General features: G+C 42.3%; 1 protein-coding gene across 1 annotated transcript in view; it reads left to right on the top strand.

The window, feature by feature from the left end:
• The first annotated feature begins 4940 nt into the window (after positions 1 to 4940).
• The window catches only part of LOC145393534 (phospholipid-transporting ATPase ABCA3-like), a 33946-nt gene continuing 18998 nt past the window's right edge, over positions 4941 to 19888 (top strand). Inside the window, exons 1-14 of the mRNA XM_080267685.1 lie at positions 4941 to 4965; positions 8146 to 8336; positions 9255 to 9447; positions 10144 to 10389; positions 11420 to 11547; positions 11934 to 12092; positions 12599 to 12860; positions 13395 to 13571; positions 14623 to 14804; positions 15723 to 15856; positions 16379 to 16515; positions 17267 to 17421; positions 18333 to 18488; positions 19615 to 19825. Of these exons, the coding sequence (XP_080123811.1) occupies positions 4941 to 4965; positions 8146 to 8336; positions 9255 to 9447; positions 10144 to 10389; positions 11420 to 11547; positions 11934 to 12092; positions 12599 to 12860; positions 13395 to 13571; positions 14623 to 14804; positions 15723 to 15856; positions 16379 to 16515; positions 17267 to 17421; positions 18333 to 18488; positions 19615 to 19825 (2356 nt within the window). The remainder of the gene's footprint in view (positions 4966 to 8145; positions 8337 to 9254; positions 9448 to 10143; positions 10390 to 11419; positions 11548 to 11933; positions 12093 to 12598; positions 12861 to 13394; positions 13572 to 14622; positions 14805 to 15722; positions 15857 to 16378; positions 16516 to 17266; positions 17422 to 18332; positions 18489 to 19614; positions 19826 to 19888) is intronic.

Consider the following 19888-nt stretch of genomic DNA (forward strand, 5'->3'; position numbering starts at 1 on the left):
GTGATTATGTGAGCCTATGAAGTGTGATGTTGGTCAGCATCAGTCAGGGTTGTGAATGGCCAGTTTGATCAGTTGTGGAGAGATAGGCACACAGAACACTTTTAATGATAGTGGTAATGATAAGACTGACTAAATGTTGAAGAATTCTTTTATCACACACACACACATGCACAGTCGCGCAGTAGCATGGTATGTGCCTGGTCTTACTGTCCTCGCTGGTTGATTGATTTTACACATTACGTATTTATGTCTTCTTGTAGGCTGTTGTTCCCAGTTAGGTCGATATTAACACCCTTATCTCAGTAGTTTATTCCGTAAGGTCGCGTGTATGGGTTAATTGAAATGTTTGGAGGGTTATACTACGACAATCCTTATTATTATTATTATTTTTTTAAGTTTTGATGAATATATATAGCCGTTGAGGGATTGACAAAATTGTGAAAAAAATACTACTTCATATAATCCAAAAATCCGCTGCAATATTACTAGACTTATATTTAGGCTCGCATTTTTGTCGGTTAAGGAAGCTCCCTAACACCTCTTTCGTAACGATTTATTTTGGGATATAAATAGTTAATATCTTTTTTGTACGTTACCCATGCAGAGTATGGGGATATTGGAAAGATTTATTTAATACAGGAGAGGACAGAAAGGTGTAGTAATCAAAATAAATCGCTTAGGAAAAGGTGTTAGGGAGCTTCCTCAACCGACGAGAGTACGGGACTTGTCACGGCAGCACATTGATCTTAAGTCCTTTTGTGAATATCAGACAGGTGAGCTTCATTGACTACAGGTGAACGTGATTGATTACAGGTAAACGTGATTGATTACAGGTGAACTTTTGATTACAGGTGAACTTTTGATTACAGGTGATCTTTTGATTACAGGTGAACGTGATTGATTACAGGTGAACTTTTGTGATCAGACAGGTGAGCTTGATTGATTACAGGTGAATTAGCGTACCTGGGTTTGTACAGCCATGAGCAGAAGTTAGTCGATGTTTCTGTGCCAGCTGTGTTAATGGAAGTTTTTACCGGAACTATTATTATGTGACAGCAATATCAAACACACACACACACACACACACACACACACACACACACACACACACACACACACACACACACAAGAAAAAAAAAGTATGAGAAGGATACTCTCTTGTTTTGGGAGGGATGAATAATTTGGAAGACAGGACACAAACTTCTGATATTGGCTGTATTCACGTTACCTGCACGGAGCCCATCTTAACCCCATCAGTTTGTGTGTGTGTGTGTGTGTGTCGCGAAGGTTACATATACAGTACATACTGCTTACACAACCCGAGTTTCTTGACTGATACACTTACGTAATTTAGTCATATTAATACCGCCAGATTTTATTTTACAGATATCCTAGCGGTCCAGAGCTAAAAAGAAATAATAATAATAATAATAATAATAAATAAAGCTACCTGTGCGCCAGTCAGAAGCTAAAAAAATAAAAAGATATCATTGAACTACATCTGTCAGTATATTGTTCGGTTCATCTTCATTGTGTGTGTGTGTGTGTGTGTGTGTGTGTGTGTGTGTGTTACTAAAAATGTGGTTTAGCAGTTTACTAAATAAATACACATATTGATATACTTTCCGATATCTGTTCATTGCTCATTTCTTAGCAAAAGCACACACACACACACACACACACACACACACACACACACACACACACACACACACACACACACACAAGCCAGCAAACTCCATACACAAATTTATTGGAGCATGTATATATATATATATATATATATATATATATATATATATATATATATATATATATATATTAACAAGCAGCACACGTGGCTCAGTGGGTTAGAGCGCTCTGACGGAAGGGTCGGGTGTTCGATTTCACCTAAGGGTCATTGGTAGACATCTGGAAGGGCATCCAGTCCTGAAGTCCTACTCGCTCCAAAAGCAAAGTCCTCTACCCAGGGGCAACGCCTTAGCCCTTATCGAAAAAAAAGGGGTCACGCGTAAAACTCAGAAAAAAAAAAAAGCGCGAAAATGTAACAATGGTGCCAAGACAGGGGAGATACGAGGCTGTATTGTCCTGTACCGCCGTAACTTGTATCTTATCGCGGCATTACCGGTATCTGCTTCATGAGTGTGGTGTTGATAGTGGCGAACACTAAAACTGGGGAAAAAATCGAATTATTTCCTCTCGTAACTTATTAGTATTAGTAGTAATAGTATTTTTAGTATAATTATTATTGTTGCTGCTGCTTTCAGTTACTACTACTACTACTACTATTATTATTATTATAATTATTATTATTATTATTTTGCGGAAAAAGCAAAAGACAGGATTGGATTTTGGACTCTTTTCCCTCTATTTTCTGCGAAAAGAAATAATCGGGTAGTTTCTCTCTCTCTCTCTCTCTCTCTCTCTCTCTCTCTCTCTCTCTCTCTCTCTCTCTCTCTCTCTCAGTTAAATACCTTTGTAACGTGATTAGCTGGATAAATGGTCGAGTATCCACAATTTACTATAACTTGGCCCAAAATTCCCATCTCTCGATCTACTGTTACAACAATAAACATTAGAATATGATGCTTGTCACGAAGAGGTGCCATGGAAAAGATATAGAGTCATAACATTGTCTAATTCTGCCTTTCTGCTACATGAAATAACCTGCCAAGGGAAAAATGTCAAAACGAGTATGTTATGTTCAAATCGCTCTTCATCACGAGGACGTCTGGCTAATACCGGACGAGCTGGTGTTATGAGACCCCTCGAGATGAAGGGGTTATGATGGCAGTTGGCCGTCCATGCGTTTGATGTAAAAAAAAAAAAAGGGGGGGGGGAGTCATCGTCCTTGTATAAAACTGTTCGTAGGTTTTGTGTAACAGTGGTACCCTGATAAGGCCGTAATAAAGCCGTGAAAGGTGCCTTACACATCTGCCACCAAGGCTAGTTGTATAACGCTGTAACCTCGAGGGGTAGACGGGCTTTAGTTCTGCTGTAAAGTTGTTGTTGATCAACCTCGAGCAGACCCATCAACCGCAGGCAAGCAGTCGGCTCTGCAGGGCAGTCCCGTGCATTAACCTGATGTTTCCCCGTGGTTGACGGCGCCTTGCGACGCTGGGAAAACTGTGGAGGTTTGGTTCCGGGATGAACGCCACAACTCCATCCAGTTAGCATGGGCACCATAGCAGACCCCATGCCACCCCGTTATCTGGGTATATGGTTACCACCCAGCGTTGTAAATGGTTTACTCAGTTACAGGGAACAGTTTGGCTTGTCATTCAGTGTAGAGCCACGTGAAGTGGAAAGAAGAGTTAAAAGTGACAGGAGGAAAGGGAGCAAAGGGAAGAGAGGAAGGCAAAGAGATAGAATGATAAAAGTGAAGGGTGAAGGAGGCAGAACTACATTAAGTGAGTGGATGATGGTTACCACTACCTGCCACCTGCTGCATTACAGTAATAATGACATTACGCACGGGAATATACTACTGTCGTTCGACAGTAATTTCAAAGTTTATTTTTTGCGTCACTCATTCCCTTTTACAACGAGAGGTATTGAGGCACGACATTAATTACAGGCTACCCGTCTTGCCTTAACTTGGCCCAGTTCTCTCTCTCTCTCTCTCTCTCTCTCTCTCTCTCTCTCTCTCTCTCTCTCTCTCTCTCTCACACACACACACACACACACACACACACACACACACACACACACACACACACACACACTCACTCACTCACGTAGCTAAGCCTTCAGTTAGACTTCGGACATCATCCATGGCACATCTGTAATCTTCAAGTCAAGAATAAAGTACAGGTAGCAAAAAAAGGCACTGCATTTTGGACACACCCTTCGGTCATTTTACCCCTTTTCAAATTAGCCGACTTATGGTCAGGGTAAGTTTGATATTCTAATCCAGGTAACCCCAGATTATTTACATTCAGGTGAGAGTCATGGGAGCGAGAGAGAACCAATTTCCTGTCACATGAGAGAACGCTTATCCGCTTACACTGCGTCACCGCTTACGAAATACTGATAACGCTGTCGAAATGGGATACTATTTTTTAACGTAAGATCGATTTAAATATTTGTTGACATGTATTACCGGTACTCTTCTGTCGCTTGATGCACAGTATGGTTCGTATTTATTGTGGATATGAAGATAGAAAACGGATAAAAGGTGGTAATAACGAGATAAAACCATGATGATTACGTAATTTTGGACGTGGGGGTTGAGGAAGGGGGGAGGAGGGAAGTGGTTGAGATTAACTGATAGTGATAGGGTGATAGGGGTTTTTTGTTTTTTCCTGTCACTCCCACAAGGTCTGTCATTGAGTCACTGCCACAGACACCACTGCTAAAGAAGGGTCTGTAGTTGTACCGATGGTGGAACTTGGGAAAACTAGCGACACAACGAATAGCGGTAGCCCACAGTTCAGAGCTAACGTATAACGATATAACACATAACTGCGAACCAGAGCTCAGACATAAAGTACCATTTAGCGATAATCTCAGTCCACAGCCTTTGGAAACTAAGAAAGATTTGTCTGGTAGAGTCCGTAACTTGGAAATTGAAGGCAAAGTTAATGTTTTATGATTGGATTTTACATAAGTCGGTATGCAAGGAACTACTTTCCGTTTGTGGTAATCGTAATTTCCGGTTTATTTGATAGTGCCGTACTGTGTGGGTTGACAAACTGACATGACATATTAGTTCTACAGAAGACTATTTAAGTTTGATAACCAGGATTGAACCATTACACCGACATCTGATAGCAAATGTAAAATAAGTAAATAAGTAAATAAATAAACCGCTTCAAAAACGTATGAACCATAGGCTTACGTGAAGAACATCTCTTGAACTTTGAACATTGGAAGATAATTGGTGAATGATCCATGAACATAGGTAATAAGGTTCCCCCAGACGACTTTAATTTGATAAGATGTCTTCAGCCCATCAAAACACAGGTAAGTAAAATGAAACTGTGTGTGTGTGTGTGTGTGTGTGTGTGTGTGTGTGTGTGTGTGTGTGTGTGTGTGTGTGTGTGTGTAAATTACCGCTAGTTTTTTTTTTTTTTTTTTTTTTAGGAAAGGTAGACGAACTTCTTTTAATCCCGTAATAAACATTTTTTTTTTTCCTTACTGCCACCGTAAAGATGTGATTCAGTTGCCGGGAGACACTTGACCATTCGTCTCTGTGGATCTGTCGTAGTGAAGAGGTTAAAAATTATCTCCATTGTTCCCTTTTTTTTTTTTTTTTTACAGCGACGTCATTTTCTTTCTTTTCCCGTGCCAGGCTCTTCCATGTAAATTCAGGAGACCTCGCAATGAAGAATTTAAAAAGTAAATACCGGTATCTCTAATCAATGAATTGTTTTTTCTGCCTTCAGAGGATTTTTTCCTTTTTTTAAATAGCTGTTTTAATCTTGGAGTGATTAGAAACACTCCATTAATTCAGCCTTTTTTTTTTTATGTGCTACCGCCAAGTGATATAATTGCTTTAGGGAGACATCATTATCATCATTTTCTTTTTTATTTTCATCATCATCATCAGTATCACATCATCAGTATCAGTCGTCATCATCACCATCACCTCATTTCCCACTAACATTAACGTTGCGCCTACATTATAAAGCATATGAAGTGGCGATGATGATGGGAAAGAAGGGGAAGGCTATGGAAATGTGAGAGGGTGAGAGGAAGGGGGAGGGGAAAGGAGGGACACAGAGTTGGAACGGGAGAGGAAATTAGTTGAAGGAAATGGGTAGGGGAATAGAGATGGACTGCGGGGATGGGAGGAGATGGAGAAAGAGGGGAAAGCAATGTTGAAAGAAGGGTAAGAGAGTTGGGATAGTGAAGGGAGAGGGGATGGGGTGGGTGAGAGAGGGAAAGGGGGATGGATTTAAGGGAAGGGGAAGGTGGTAGAGTGAGGGGATGGAGGAGATAAATGAGGTGTGGAGAGGGGAAGAGGATGGTGAAGGGAATTAAGGAAGTGGGGGTGTGCTTGAGGGCAGTTGTGGGGGTGCTGGAGTGGGGGGAGGGGGAGAGGATGAGGGAGAGATGGTGCAGTGAGGGAGAAGTGGGAGAAGATGAGGGAGGGATGATGCAATGAGGAATAAGGGGGAGAGTAAGTGGAGAAATAGGAGAAAATGAATGAGGAAGTGAGTGAAGGAGAAGAGGGAGAGGAAGTATGTAGAAATGAGGAGAGAAGGCATGAGGAGGAGGGGTGAACGAGAGAGGATTAATGGAGAGGAAGAAAGGGAATGTTTTCTTTTATGCTAGATTCAAATTATTTTATTCAACTAACATGAAATTTTACCTGGTTCATTGCCACCTTCATTGACCCTTTCAGTGCTAGGGGATTGTAAGTTGAAGAAAATCGTTGGGAATTATCAGGAATGCATTTAAGTAGACAGGATTCAAGGGGTTAATGAAGAACAGAAATGGTAGAAGCAGATGGTGGGGGTGGGGAGGGGGGAGAGAAAGCGAAGGAGTAGGATGAGTACACTGTGGGATGAGTGTAGAAGGGAGCGAGATGAAGAGGGAAATGGGGAGGGGGGGATGGCAGTGTAGAGGAGAGAAATGGGAAGGGAGACTATAGAAAGGAGAGGAGGAGGGAGAGAGAGAAGGGAGGTGGGGGAGTAGGTTGACAGCTGAGTAGAAGGGGGAGAAATGAGGAGGGAGATAGGGGTGAAAGTATAATAAGTTTTGATGACTGACAGACAGACAGGCAGACGAAAGATACCGCACCTTCCCTCACAGTGCCAAACAAACAAGCATAAGTGACGTACAAAGGAAGGCAACAGACATAATGGCTCTTTTAGGACAGACTATTGCAAAAAAAGACTGGCAAAAGATATAGGGTAGTATTTAAATCTAAGACTAAGTTAAAGATAATAAGGCAGGGGTTAGACTGTAGCCTTTCCAGAGTAGCCTATAATCGTTTGCTGAGATAATAAAGTAGACAGTATCACTCAGAAGGAGCTGAATGAATTATAGCTGTCTCGTAAATACCGATTATCTCGTGTTGGTGGGGAAGGGAGGGAGTGGCATAGTAGGCTTTGTAGAGCCTTTTACGTCGTAATTTTCATCCCTTTTGCAGCTGTTTTCACATAGCTCTGGCAAAAAAAAAAAAAAAAAAAAAAAAACTACCAATCGTAGCACTTCTTTGTGACAAGCATCATATTCTAGTTTTAAGCTGTTGTTGAAACTTGGCATTCAAGATAGACAGCAATTTTACGTTAAGTTAGAGGAAAACCTGCAAAGTAATATTAACTCTCTAAATTACCCTCATGCATTCCATATGCGTAAATCTATTTTTTTTTTTAAATCAATCTTTGTGCAGCTGATAAATAGAAATCGAGCAGAAATTGATAGCTTAGTATATAGGTCCTCGTGCAATTCATGAACATAAAAATATCATTATTGTCCCCATACAGCTGATAGGCATAAATGTAACGCCCTTCATTACTATACTCCTTTTACCCTAACTTGGCCTAAAATTTCACCCCTCCATCTTGAATGCTGAGGCGTAACAGTTTAGTTTAACACTAAAATACGATGTTAGTCACGAAGAAATGCTATACTGTATACTGTACTGTCCCCTGTCACCGAGCTATGTAAAATAAGCTGCAAACGGACGAAAACCTAGGCCAAGTTAGGATGAAAGAAGTATGGTATATTTTGCTTATGACAAGTACAGTAAATATTCTCACAATCCACGTCGATATTAAAACAAAATGTGGTCACATACAAAAGAAGAGCTGAGTGTAGTATACGAAATAAATCGCAAAGGAATAGGTACCACGAAGCCTCGTATGACGCCTAGAAGAGAATAGTTGAGTTTAGTATGAAGAACAAATAATTAAAGAATAGTGCATCAGAGCCTCCTGTGCGACCTAAAAATGCCCTTCTACTTTCCAGCATAATAAATCGGATCTGAAGAGGTGCTGCAAATCCTCCTGTGCCACTTTAGTACGTCCCTAACCCGTCTTCTTTCCAGCATAAGTCACTAAAGAAGAGGTGCTGTGAATCCTCGTATCCCACTTGAGTACCGGGTACGTCCCTAGCCCGTCTTCTTTCCAGCATAATAAACCGGATCAGAAAAGGTGCGCAAATCCTTTCCCTAACTCTTCTTCCTTCCAACAGAGTCTGGAAAGAGGAGGAAGAGGAGTATTGGACGCAAATTGGTTCTACTGCTGTGGAAGAATGTGTTACTTCGCAGGAGACATTGGCTGCTGACCGCCTTTGAGATACTCCTTCCCGCCCTTCTCTTCACCCTCCTCCTCACCATCAGAATCCTCCCCGACAGTGCTTTTGTTCCTCACCACGTTAATGAGGTGGGTCTCTCTCTCTCTCTCTCTCTCTCTCTCTCTCTCTCTCTCTCTCTCTCTCTCACACACACACACACACACACACACACACACACACAGGTCTCTCTCTCTCTCTCTCTCTCTCTCTCTCTCTCTCTCTCACACACACACACACACACGCACGCACGCAAGCACGCACGCACGCCCGCCCGCCCGCACACACACACACACACACACACACACACACACACACACGCTATTGATTCCAGGACTGTTAGATGATAGTTGGGCAACCTACCAATGTACCACAACTAGGTAAAAGTCACACCTTGTCTCGTACTCGAAACCAAGGTACCCAGGTGTTGGCTTGTAGGGAAGAATCAACTCCGGGCACACAAGCAAATAAAAGTGTTAATCTCACCCTAAGGACGTTTGGGAGAGCCAGTATGATGAAAGAAACCTGTAGGAAAAATCAGGCAACCTGCTTTGGGTGTGTTTAATAACTTCCACGTGCATGAGTGCCAGGCGGGTGTCTCTTCCATCAGGTCAACAGCATGAGACAAAGGGAAACCAGTTCTTGATTGGTCCTGGTGGTAGACTGCTTAATTGTAATCTGACAGCCCTGGGTTTGATCCTGTCACAGTACAGGTGGATTGAAAACCGATGATGATTAGACTGGCACTACCAGAGCTTAGGAGAAGGCTGGAAGGGTTACTGAAGGTGAATTATATAATTCCCAGGTCTAGAAAGTCTCTCCAAGTTGATTAATCATAAAGAGAGGAAAATAGTCAAATTTAATAATGACATCACTATATTGAAAGGAGTAAGGAAAGGTGATTTACATTATAACACTGAATAAAATAAAATTATATCAGACCATTATATAGAAAGAATAAGGATTGCGGTATTTCAGTAACACATGCCTGAATATTTGTTCCTTTCCAGACAATCTTCAGGTCAACAGGAGAGGAGGAACTGAAGGAGATCCTGTGCAGACAGTATGGAATGTGGGCATTTGGCCGGTGTTTGGTGTTGCCTGCCAGGCCCGGGGACATAAAGCTCTTTTATGGCCCAGACACAAATTTCTCATGGGGTTTGGCCAGTCATGTCGCCTCTGAACTGGGCATACCGGAAAAAGGTGGGTCGCCAGGTTGACAGTAATTTTGCAAGAGGAAGACCCATGAGACATATATATAAACTTTTCTAAGCTTAAATTGTGTATGAGATTGCTTATAGACTACGTGCATTTGCCTTCAGTCATACACTTAGGCCTACCGAACACTCAATAGTCGAGATACAGTGACTGTTGAAGTGGTGAAATTTGAAAGCAAAACAATCTCTGATGTTAGTTGACTGTGACAAGAGATTTGCTTTGGGGGATGTTGTTGGGATACTGTGTGTAGTGTTGGGCAGTTGTTTGCTTCTTGTTTCTTTTTGGGTGGGGGTGAAGTAGCATGATATTACAAGGGTGGGATGGGTCTTGATCTGAAGCAATGAACTGTGTGCCTCCCATGTTCATAGGATGTTTGAAAGAATTTTAGCAACAGTACAAGAAACACAAAGATGGTGTAGTGGGATGGAAAGGTATATCAGATGGGTGGAGGGATATGAGAATAGGCCCACAAATACAGTAATCTCTTTATTATGATGTTGTCATATATTTTATTCATGTTGCCACCAGACACTTTCATTCGGCTCAAGGGAAATGTTGCATAATGAAGGGGCTAATTTAAACTTGCACCACATGTTTTCCTTACTTCATCTATAGGTGGGAAAATGAGGTTGGGATGATGATCATCATCACCTGTTGTTACTTTTTCCCTCTGATTTGCAGTCTTGGAGGTTGTGGACAGCAATGAGGACATGGATACAGCAGTGCGACGCTCATTCTTCGAGGCCAATGACTCCTATGCAGCCTTCTATGCAGGCATCTTTATCCACAACGAAGTGAATACAGGCTTTGATCCAGACCCTGACCTGCCTCCGAACCACCTAAAATATGACCTAAGGTTGCGCAAGTACTGGTTTACTGGGCAGGTGTATCCCTTCCTGCAGATACCTGGCCCAAGGAACTTTACTTGTGAGTTCTGTAGAGATTGTTGATGTAACTTGCGTATATATTTTCTAACCAGCACTCCCTGTTATATCTGTACCTTTTTATAAGATAGATTTTCCATTTGTTTTTATTTCTGTCTGTTTATTTATCCATTTCTGTATTTCCATCTCCATTTCATATCAGTTTGTCATTCTAAGGCCTTATTTGTAAGATCTGGTTTTCAGTGTATTGGGAATATTTAGTGTTTATTATTTTCCTTCATTTTAAAAGGCAAACTCCCGTTTATTAAGGCACAGAATTAAGAATCTAGATATGTTCTTGTTCTTTGATGTACAGTAGTTTCATTTAAATAAAATAATTGTCCGTGGGTCATTATGAACACTCCATTTATTATTATCTTGACCCATGCATTAATTTTTACATAATTAATTCTACAGCAAGATAACCAGACAAATACAGGCAGACAAAAAGCAACATGTATCCTCTGACCACATTAGATGGTGAATATAAAGATTAAACTCATTCATTTAATCCTCATTTAAAGTTAGTTACATATGAAGATACTGATGAATAACCTCCTTTTCTTTGCTCTAAAGTTGCTAGTGATTCATTATGAAATTGTTTTGAAGTCAGAAATTATTATTATTGTTTTTTAATCCCTGAATCAGGAAATAAAAGTGGCTACATATCGACACTCTCTCTCTCTCTCTCTCTCTCTCTCTCTCTCTCTCTCTCTACTGTATATGTCAAAGTTGTATGGTACTTCAGACATCCTGGAGAGGGATGCCTTCACATGATGACACCAGTATACCTGAGCAGTACCACTGCCTAGTTGTGCAACATCCCTCTGCTCCTTCTCAGTCTTTTGAAAGGAGGAGGATGAACTGCAAGAGGAGGATAGGTCTATATTTTCAGCCTGCAGTCTACCAGGTTCACATTTACATGAACCTGTTGTCAGAACTGCAATAACAACAGTGGTACCAACATGCTAAGATAAACGCCATTCAACATCTGTATGGAACTAATTTATACTTCTTATTACTGCTTCCCATAGCCAACCTGAGCAGCAACTTTGCCAGCTATGGTATGGATGGCTTTACCCTGATTCAGAGCATCATTGATCGCTACTTCATCGCCCAGGTCACGGAAAATGACACTTATGCTGACAGCAAAAAGTATGAGGTGGGTGCTGGTGTCTGCATAATACATTAGTGTAGCAAGAACAAACAAGTGAAAGACATCATCTGGTTCAAGGGGTTAAACATAGAGCACTTGATGAGATGATAGTCTGTCAGTCTGTCTGTCTGTAACCAGATGCCCTAATCCCGTAAGTGGCAGCCACAACTGAATTGCTTTTATGTCACCCTATCCTCCACCCTCAGGCAGTCATTTCTCCAACTCATAACCCTTCTCTCATTAAGCTCTTCACCCCATCCCTCCATCTCATCCTCGGTCTCTCCCCCCTCCAGTTCATTCACATACATTCTCCTAGTCAGTCTTCTCCATCCTCTCCACATGGCCAGTGATAAAGTCAGGGAAGTTAATCTTATCTATCTGTCTCTCCCCAGATCCAGAGTCAGATGTACCCATACCCAGCGTACATGCAGGACAATGGAATGAGCCAGTTCTATGGTAGTGCCCTGCCCACCTTCATTGTGCTGTCACTTGTGCTGCTTTCACCGTCCCTCATTAAGAGTGTTGTGTATGAGAAGGAGACCGGCGTCAGGGTGAGCATTTGATGTTCTTAACCTTTTGAATTTAGTTATGTAATTTTTCCCCTGTTCTTGGTGTCATAAGATTATTTCATTCACCTCAGGAGAGACTTATTGGACATCAGCCCCATCTTCACTGTTCAGTACTCTTCTTCAAACAGGAGCTCTTCAGATAAACGGGGATAGAGGGCTAGCTGGAATGGTTGGGCTGCTTCATTCACTCCTCTGTTGTAATGATCATTGAGTTGTGATTTTTGGAACTTCACTGACTAACTGTGAGGACTGTCTTCATGTGGACTGATGTGTTGTTTTTGTGACCCCTGGCTCTTCTGAATGTGAACCTGATGGACTGCAGGTTGAATTTGCCCTCCCCCTACCATCCACCATTCTCTTTCAAGGGATGGGAGAAAATTGAGGGATAATAGTACAACTGGGCAGTGGATCCACCAGGTTATATCAGTGCCACCACATGAAGGTATACCTCCCCATCACCATGTCGACTGATAAGGATGACATTGCAGGAGCTGATCCGCCTGATGGGTATGGAGGGGTGGCTGGTGTGGCTGGGTTGGTTCCTTCACTCCTTCGTGGTCATCCTAATTGTGGTGTCCCTCATGACAATCCTTATTAAAGTGGAGGTCACCCCACTTGATGACACCTCAGGGAGTTACCTCCCACCCATCGTTGCCAACTCCGACCCCTTTTATGTCTGGGTCCTCCTCATCCTGTATGGCATCTCCTCCATCGCCTTCTGTTTTGTCATTGCCACCTTCTTCAGCAAACGTAAGTTTCCTAGAGTTCACTGGCTTAATAAATCGGGGTTTGCAACAACAACAACAACGTCACTCTCATTTCATTTCATTTCTTTCAGTCCTTTTTGCGTTTTGTGCTGTTTCTCACACAACATTCAATACTGTGTATTGGATTTAATAATATTTTGTCTCTGTTTGTGTACATCATTATCATTATCATCCAGACCTTTCTCTTTTTTCCAACTAGAATGAAGTGAGCTAGGATCCAGAAAATGAGAAAAGAGAAAGTACAAAGCCCTTTAAAGTAAAGCATTTTTGCGTGTAGTACTTAAACCACCATTCACGTATTTACGCTCACATTTTGTTTTTCAGCCATCTTGCATACTGTGTTTCACTGTACAATATTTGCATCATCATTCTTCACTGTCTTTCACACTGTATCTTCCATTATGCTCTGTCTTTCACACTGCGCCCACCATTCTGCTCCATTTTGTACACCATTTTGCTTCATCTTTCACACAACAGCTTTCATTTTGTTCTGTCTTTCACACTGTATCCTCGACAGCAACTCTGGCCACCACCATCGGCATCCTGATCTGGCTGGTGTCGTACTTCATTCCCCGCACCCTCATGGACTACCAGTATGACACGATGACACTGGCACCCAAGATCCTCTCCTGTCTCCTCCCCAACATGGCCATCACCTGGGCGTTTAAGGTCATAGCAATGTTTGAGGGCAGAGGTGAGTGGGAGGAGGGTGTGGGGAGTGTAAGGGGGAGCAGATGCAAGGAGGTGAAGTACTGTAGTAAATTTAAGGTGTGGGAGTTCTGTAGTAGATTCAAGGTGTAAAAGTAGTAGATTTATGGAGTGGCATTATAACAGTAAATTTGAGGAATGGAAGTTGGAAATTTAAGGAGTGGATGTAGTAGATTTCAGGGATGGGAGTAGTAGCTTTAAGGTGTGGGAGTAGTAGATTTAACCTCCTTCAGTCTGATGACATAATTCTGATTTTAGTTTGGCTGCTACCAGACAGTGTTATCCAGCTTCAGACAGACCTGTAGTAGTGAAGGGGTTAATGAAGGTTATATATATGTAACTCCACTAGTCCGAATAATCTTGAGGTAGCAAGAATGAGATAAAGAATACATCGCTGAGTTGAAGAGGTGAAAGAGTGGTTAGTGGTTGGTGGGGGCGCTCACCTTCCACACCCTCGATGTAGTGCTGCTCTCGGGTGCCTGCCCTCTCCTCTGTTCCTTCCTTCTTTCCATCCTTCCTCTTCTGTCTCTCTTTCCTTCATTCTTTCCTCTATCGGTGACTCTACGTTGAGTGACAAGCCAAATGGTTTCCTGTATACCAGGAAACTATTTACCATGCTGGATGGTAACCATATAACCAAATTATGGCACTTGGTGGTTTAGTGGCCAATTAAGGCGCTCCAAATGGATTGAGCTGGATAGGTTTATATCCAGTGGGTGGCTGGGGTTTACTGGTTACGTAGTGCCACTCAGGGATGAGTGAGGCTAGTCACTCTCATCTTAAATGTCAGGACCAACTTGCCTAGCCCCTGGCTCCTATGCTCCTTATGGAGCAGCACAGATTAAATGATGAGTGAATGAATGAATGAATGAAAGAGTGGTGAGAAAAGGTGATGATGATGATAGTGGTGACAGTAGGGTGGGGGAGAAGGTCAGAATGATGATGATAATCATCATCATCATGAAGAAGGGGTGGAGGAGGGGAAAAGATCAGCATGATGATAATATTGATGGTACAGTAACCGGTTGCATTTGCAGGTGTGGGTGTGCAGTGGTACAATTTATGGGACACTGGCAACCCTCGTGACCAACTCAGCTCTGCCATGATCCTGCTCATGCTGGCACTGGACACATTCCTGTTCCTGCTGATCACCTGGTATGTGGACCAGGTCAGCCCTGGTGTCTATGGTGTGCCTCAACCTTGGTACTTCCCATTCCAGGTTAGTTGTTGTGGTCTTAATAGCACAGCACAGGAGATCCTAAACAACACTGTACAGTACAGTACTATAATATCACCCTTATGCTCTAGGACAACACGGTGATGGATAGATGGATGGATGGATGGATAGATTATTTGGTTAAAGAGATAGATTTACTGCCAAAGTTTCCATTGATGACATGAGTGTGTTGTGTTGATGTCACAGATACGTTTTGGAATAATGAGGCAGTTATCATCTCACACTTCTAATCCACTTCTTGTGTTCTGTTGATAACCCCTATACATCAGCTTTTTTTTTTTTTTTTTTTTTTTTTTTTTTGAGAGGGGGTGGTGGTGACATGCTATTGATAGCTCTCACTGCCATGCTTCCTCTTTCCTTGCTTTCTGGACCCTACCTCACCCATCCTTTAGGTATGGAAAAGAGCTCAAGATGATAAGTCAGGATATTGCTTCAATTTTTTTATTATCATATTCATATTCTGCTGTTTTATCCTCTATATTTACCAGATGGGTGTGTACCCCACTTCACTGGCCATCTAGATGAGAGTTCTCCCATGTTTGTGATTTCTAATTTCATGCTTCTTGAACCCTACCGCACCCCATTCTTAGGTGGGAAAAAGATGTTGGGGTGATGATGGTTTTTACCATCCATCCATCCATCCATCATCCAATCCTACGTTGCACCATGAGGAGCGTAGGAGCCCGGGGCTAGGCAGTTGACATTATTATGATTTATCATTCCTGACTTCCTGGATTCTGCCTTAGCTTATCCTTAGGTCAAAAAAAGAGGTTTTAATGGTGATGATGATTTACTGAAGAGGATATGATGATCATTATTATTGAGGTTATTATGATGATGATGTTGATTTACTGTTGTACTTTAGTTGCTTAATATCCTTGTCTTGTATTCTTGTTACAGAGAAGTTACTGGTGTGGTGCGCGTCCATCTGACACCACAACCAAACGCAGCTCACAGTTCCTGAATGCTGATGACTCATGCTTTGAGGCTGAACCAGAAGGACTGACTCCTGGCATTATCATCAAGAATCTTAGGTGGGTGGATGGGCTAAGATGTTGCCTCCAGTCTAATTATGCCTTTTTTATACTTCACATTTGCTGTTGCCTAGTAATAGTACAAGCAGTCCCCATTATTAAGTCAGGGATGTGTTTTAGATATAATTGTAATCCAGCACATTTAAGGTTAAATGACCTGCTTACACCCTTTGATGGCATTGCTGTATATGATGTAAAAGCCTCCAGTCATCAGTGTGAGATAAAGCCTACATACCTGGCAGGGCTGTCACTCTGACTGGGCATTGTAACCATTAGACCACCAGGTATTGTGAAAAGAGAAAATATTTATATGATTTGATTATGTTATTATTTTCAGACACTTGGTGATTAGAACACCTCAGGTGGAATGATGGCCTTGCATAAGTTCGATACCCAGGAAGTTGCTGGAGGTAATTCTGTCACTGAATGCCATCAAGGACTACAGTGGTCTAGCCTCTGACCCTTACACCTCTCGAGGGGATAGTATGGAGTTTGCTGTTTATTATTTTCTTTGTGTCCCAGGAAGGAGTTCAAGACATTGGGTGGGAAGACAAAAGTAGCCGTTGAGAATGTGTCGATGACGTGTTACGAGGGACAGTGTACGGTGCTGCTGGGGCACAACGGGGCCGGCAAGACCACCACAATGTCCGTCCTTACAGGTGGGGTGTCAGGGGTCTTATAAAAGATCCATTAGTGCATTTGCTTTATTTTGACAATGTTCCCTGACCCTTTCCAGCTTAGTCAATGGCCAGGTGTAGTCACATTGAATGGCTGATTTGACTGGAAACCAAGGAGACTCATTCATACCTCATAACTAAGGCTTAGCTACTGAATTTTTTATCCAACCACAACTTAGTATTCTAATTGTAGGAGGTGTCCAGTTCTGTTAGATGAAAACAAACCATTGTAGCCAGCTTCTCTCTGATGTTCAGAAATGCACATGTGGGTAAATGCTGCTGCTGCTTTGGTTTTGCTGAGTACCTCGCGAAGGATGGGAAGGTCATTCGTTCTCTGTACTTTTGAGTCTGAGGAGTGACTGTTTTGACTCTTGGAGGCTGGGACAAGGAACAGTCACACAAAGTGTCATGAGTGAATCCTCTCATTTGGCTTGAAGTACTTACGGGACATTCTGTACCATGATATAGCTCAGTCCTTAAGTATCAGTATACATTATTACAGAAAAGTTTTTGCCATTGCTGTAGGCTTGGATACTTCATTTTATCTGGGTGTCTTAATCTTTATTTATAGGTAGATCCATGAAAACTCTTTTGTATTGTATGTCGTTTTGTCTGGGTCTCAAGATGTTAATCATAGATGAATCCAAAGTGGCCTTTATGTCTTGGCCTGTCATTTTATCTTTCTTGGTGAAGTACCAAAAGCCAGTGCTCTTGATTCCCTCTTATCCCATAGGTGTGTACAGTGCCACAGCAGGCACGGCAGAGGTGGGTGGGTGGAATATTGCCACACACCTGAAAGAGGCGCGGGAGGAATTGGGTTTGTGTCCTCAACACAACATGCTCTTTGTTGACCTCACTGTCCTCCAGCACCTCCTCTTCTTTGGCAGGGTAAGTTCCTCCAGCACCTCCTCTTCTTTGGCAAGGTAGTTCCTCCAGAACCTCCTCTTCTTTGGCAGGGTAAGTTCCTCCAGCACCTCCTCTTCTTTGACAGGGTAAGTTCCTCCAGCACCTCTCCTTTGGCAGCTAACCCCTTTACTACTAGGGACATTCCTAAGCTGAGTACAACCATGTACTCAGCAAGAATAAAGCAAATAGGCATCGTCATATTGAAGAAGTTAATGAAAATTAAAGTGTAGCATTCCTCAAGGGGTCAAGTCAGGTCATAGAAATGATTGTTTACATCTGTGTGTCATTATCCGTTCTGAAATGAAGGTTTGAATTTATGAAAAGCGCATTAAAGGGATTAATCCCCGAGCTAGACCTCATCAGATCATATAGCCGTGCTAGGGTTACAGGAGAGCGCTACCCCTCCCAGCACGGCAGCCACCGGGCGGGGCGTGAATTCGCAACCTCATGAGTACGAGCCCGACACCCTACCACTGAGCTACCGCGCTCCCCTTTGAATTTATGAAGTGATATTTATTTGAAATCCTTTTAGCATTTCAGCTGTCTACTTTGCTCACATTTTGTTGAAGTGTGAGGGACTGTAGTTTTCCCTTCATAAAAAAAAAAAAAAAAAAAAAAAAAAAAAAAAAAAAAAGGAATGTTTAAATTATTTTTGTGTATTTTTATATGAAATAATAACATATAAGTATGCCAACAACTACATTCTTAGTACATGACTGAGGTATTGCACAAAGGCTTCAGACATATTTTCTCTACCTGTCCATTAATTTTCTGTCAGTCTATCTATTTTAACTATCATATTCCTATTCCCTCTTCCCCTACCTACATTTCCTCCCAGCCTTCAATACTGTGCCTATACCTTGTTCACCCCCTCCACCACCCTCCTACCTCAGCTAAAAGGGATGACCACAAAAGCAGCACGAAGGGATGCAGAGGAGCTGATGGATCGCCTGGATCTGGTGGAGAAGAGACATATGTATGGCAGCCAGCTCTCTGGCGGTATGAAGAGGAAGTTGTGTCTTGCCATCTCGCTGATAGGTGGATCTAAGGTAACTCACTGTGTTTTATCATCTCATTTGTCAAAATACAGTCATCTCCATTTACTCCATGCTTCCTGTTTAGGAATCCCCATAATAAGGTTAGCCATGGTACAGCTGATGTATTCTGTGGACTCAGGGGTGCACCCAGGAATTTTCTAAGAGGGGGCCCTGTACTGAGCTGAGGTCAGGAAATCCGATAATTAAGGGGAGGTCACATGCAGGTTTATAGTCAGGGAGCTGCTGGCTCATATGTTACTCTTTGTTTGTACTTGCCAGTTTTTCATGTTTTGCTGTTATCGAAATAAATATATATAAATTTTTAAAGGATCCAGAGAGTTAAGGGGGGAGCCTTGGCCCGGTGGCCCTCCCCTGGGTTTGCCCCTGTGTGGACTAGAAGATAAACCAAGTGCCAGTAATAGCTAATTACTTACAGTCATCCACTGGAGGCTTTTCGTTCATGTAAAATATTACCAGGGTTGTAGTTCAACCATCTACCATTTAATTTTCTAGATTTTTGTTGCCTAGCCCAAGGCCTTCTCATAAAAGGAGTAATATGGGCTTAGCTGTTAATGTATTAAGATGGTATGCACATATATGGTGATCTTGCAAAGGCTGAGCAGTGTTGCATGTTCTCTTTGCCCATAGTTAGTATGTTTATCTCATTTGATTCTAACATAATTAAAGACAGTGTAAAGGATTCATCTCTGTGCTGATAGGTCATGGCAGTGGATGTGGCAGGTGTAGATAAAAAAGTGGCCTGTACAGTGTTTACATATCTAGTATCCTGGATGAACCAGTCAGTGGGCTGGAGCTTGAGGTCATAGCAGTAAATAAGACTTGTGTAAATAACTATCCCGTTCTGTACTGTACTGTACTTATATAGGCAGTAATCCTTGAGAACTCTGTGTTGCACCAGTGGGTGTGTTAGGTGCAAAGGAACTATATATTTGTCTTTATGTACTTTAGGTGGTTATCCTGGATGAACTTGGTAGTGCATTAGACACGTAGTCACATCAGTGAGGGTGGCAGGTGGTGAAGGGTGAATGTCACAGTTGCACCTTCCTCATCACAATACACCACATGGAGGAACCATTGCATCTCTCTGCTGATTTATGCTATGTCTCTGCTCATATAGGTGGTGATTCTTGATGAACCCAGCAGTGGTTTAGACCCAGAATCGAGGCGATGGGTGTGGCAAGTAATTCAGGGGGAGCGTGGTAGGCGGACAGTGCTAGTCACCACACACCACATGGAGGAGGCTGATGTTCTTGGTGACAGGGTGGCCATCATGGCTTCTGGCACTGTTGTGTGTGCTGGATCAACCCTCTTCCTCAAGAACAAGTTTGGTAAGAGCAAACTGCAGGATACCGGTATTACTCCTTTGTTTCATGTCATATGATACATGACAG

Source organism: Coenobita brevimanus, chromosome 24, assembly GCF_032717465.1.
Source record: "Coenobita brevimanus isolate Jiangsu-jjx chromosome 24, ASM3271746v2, whole genome shotgun sequence".
Lineage (NCBI taxonomy): Eukaryota > Metazoa > Arthropoda > Malacostraca > Decapoda > Coenobitidae > Coenobita > Coenobita brevimanus.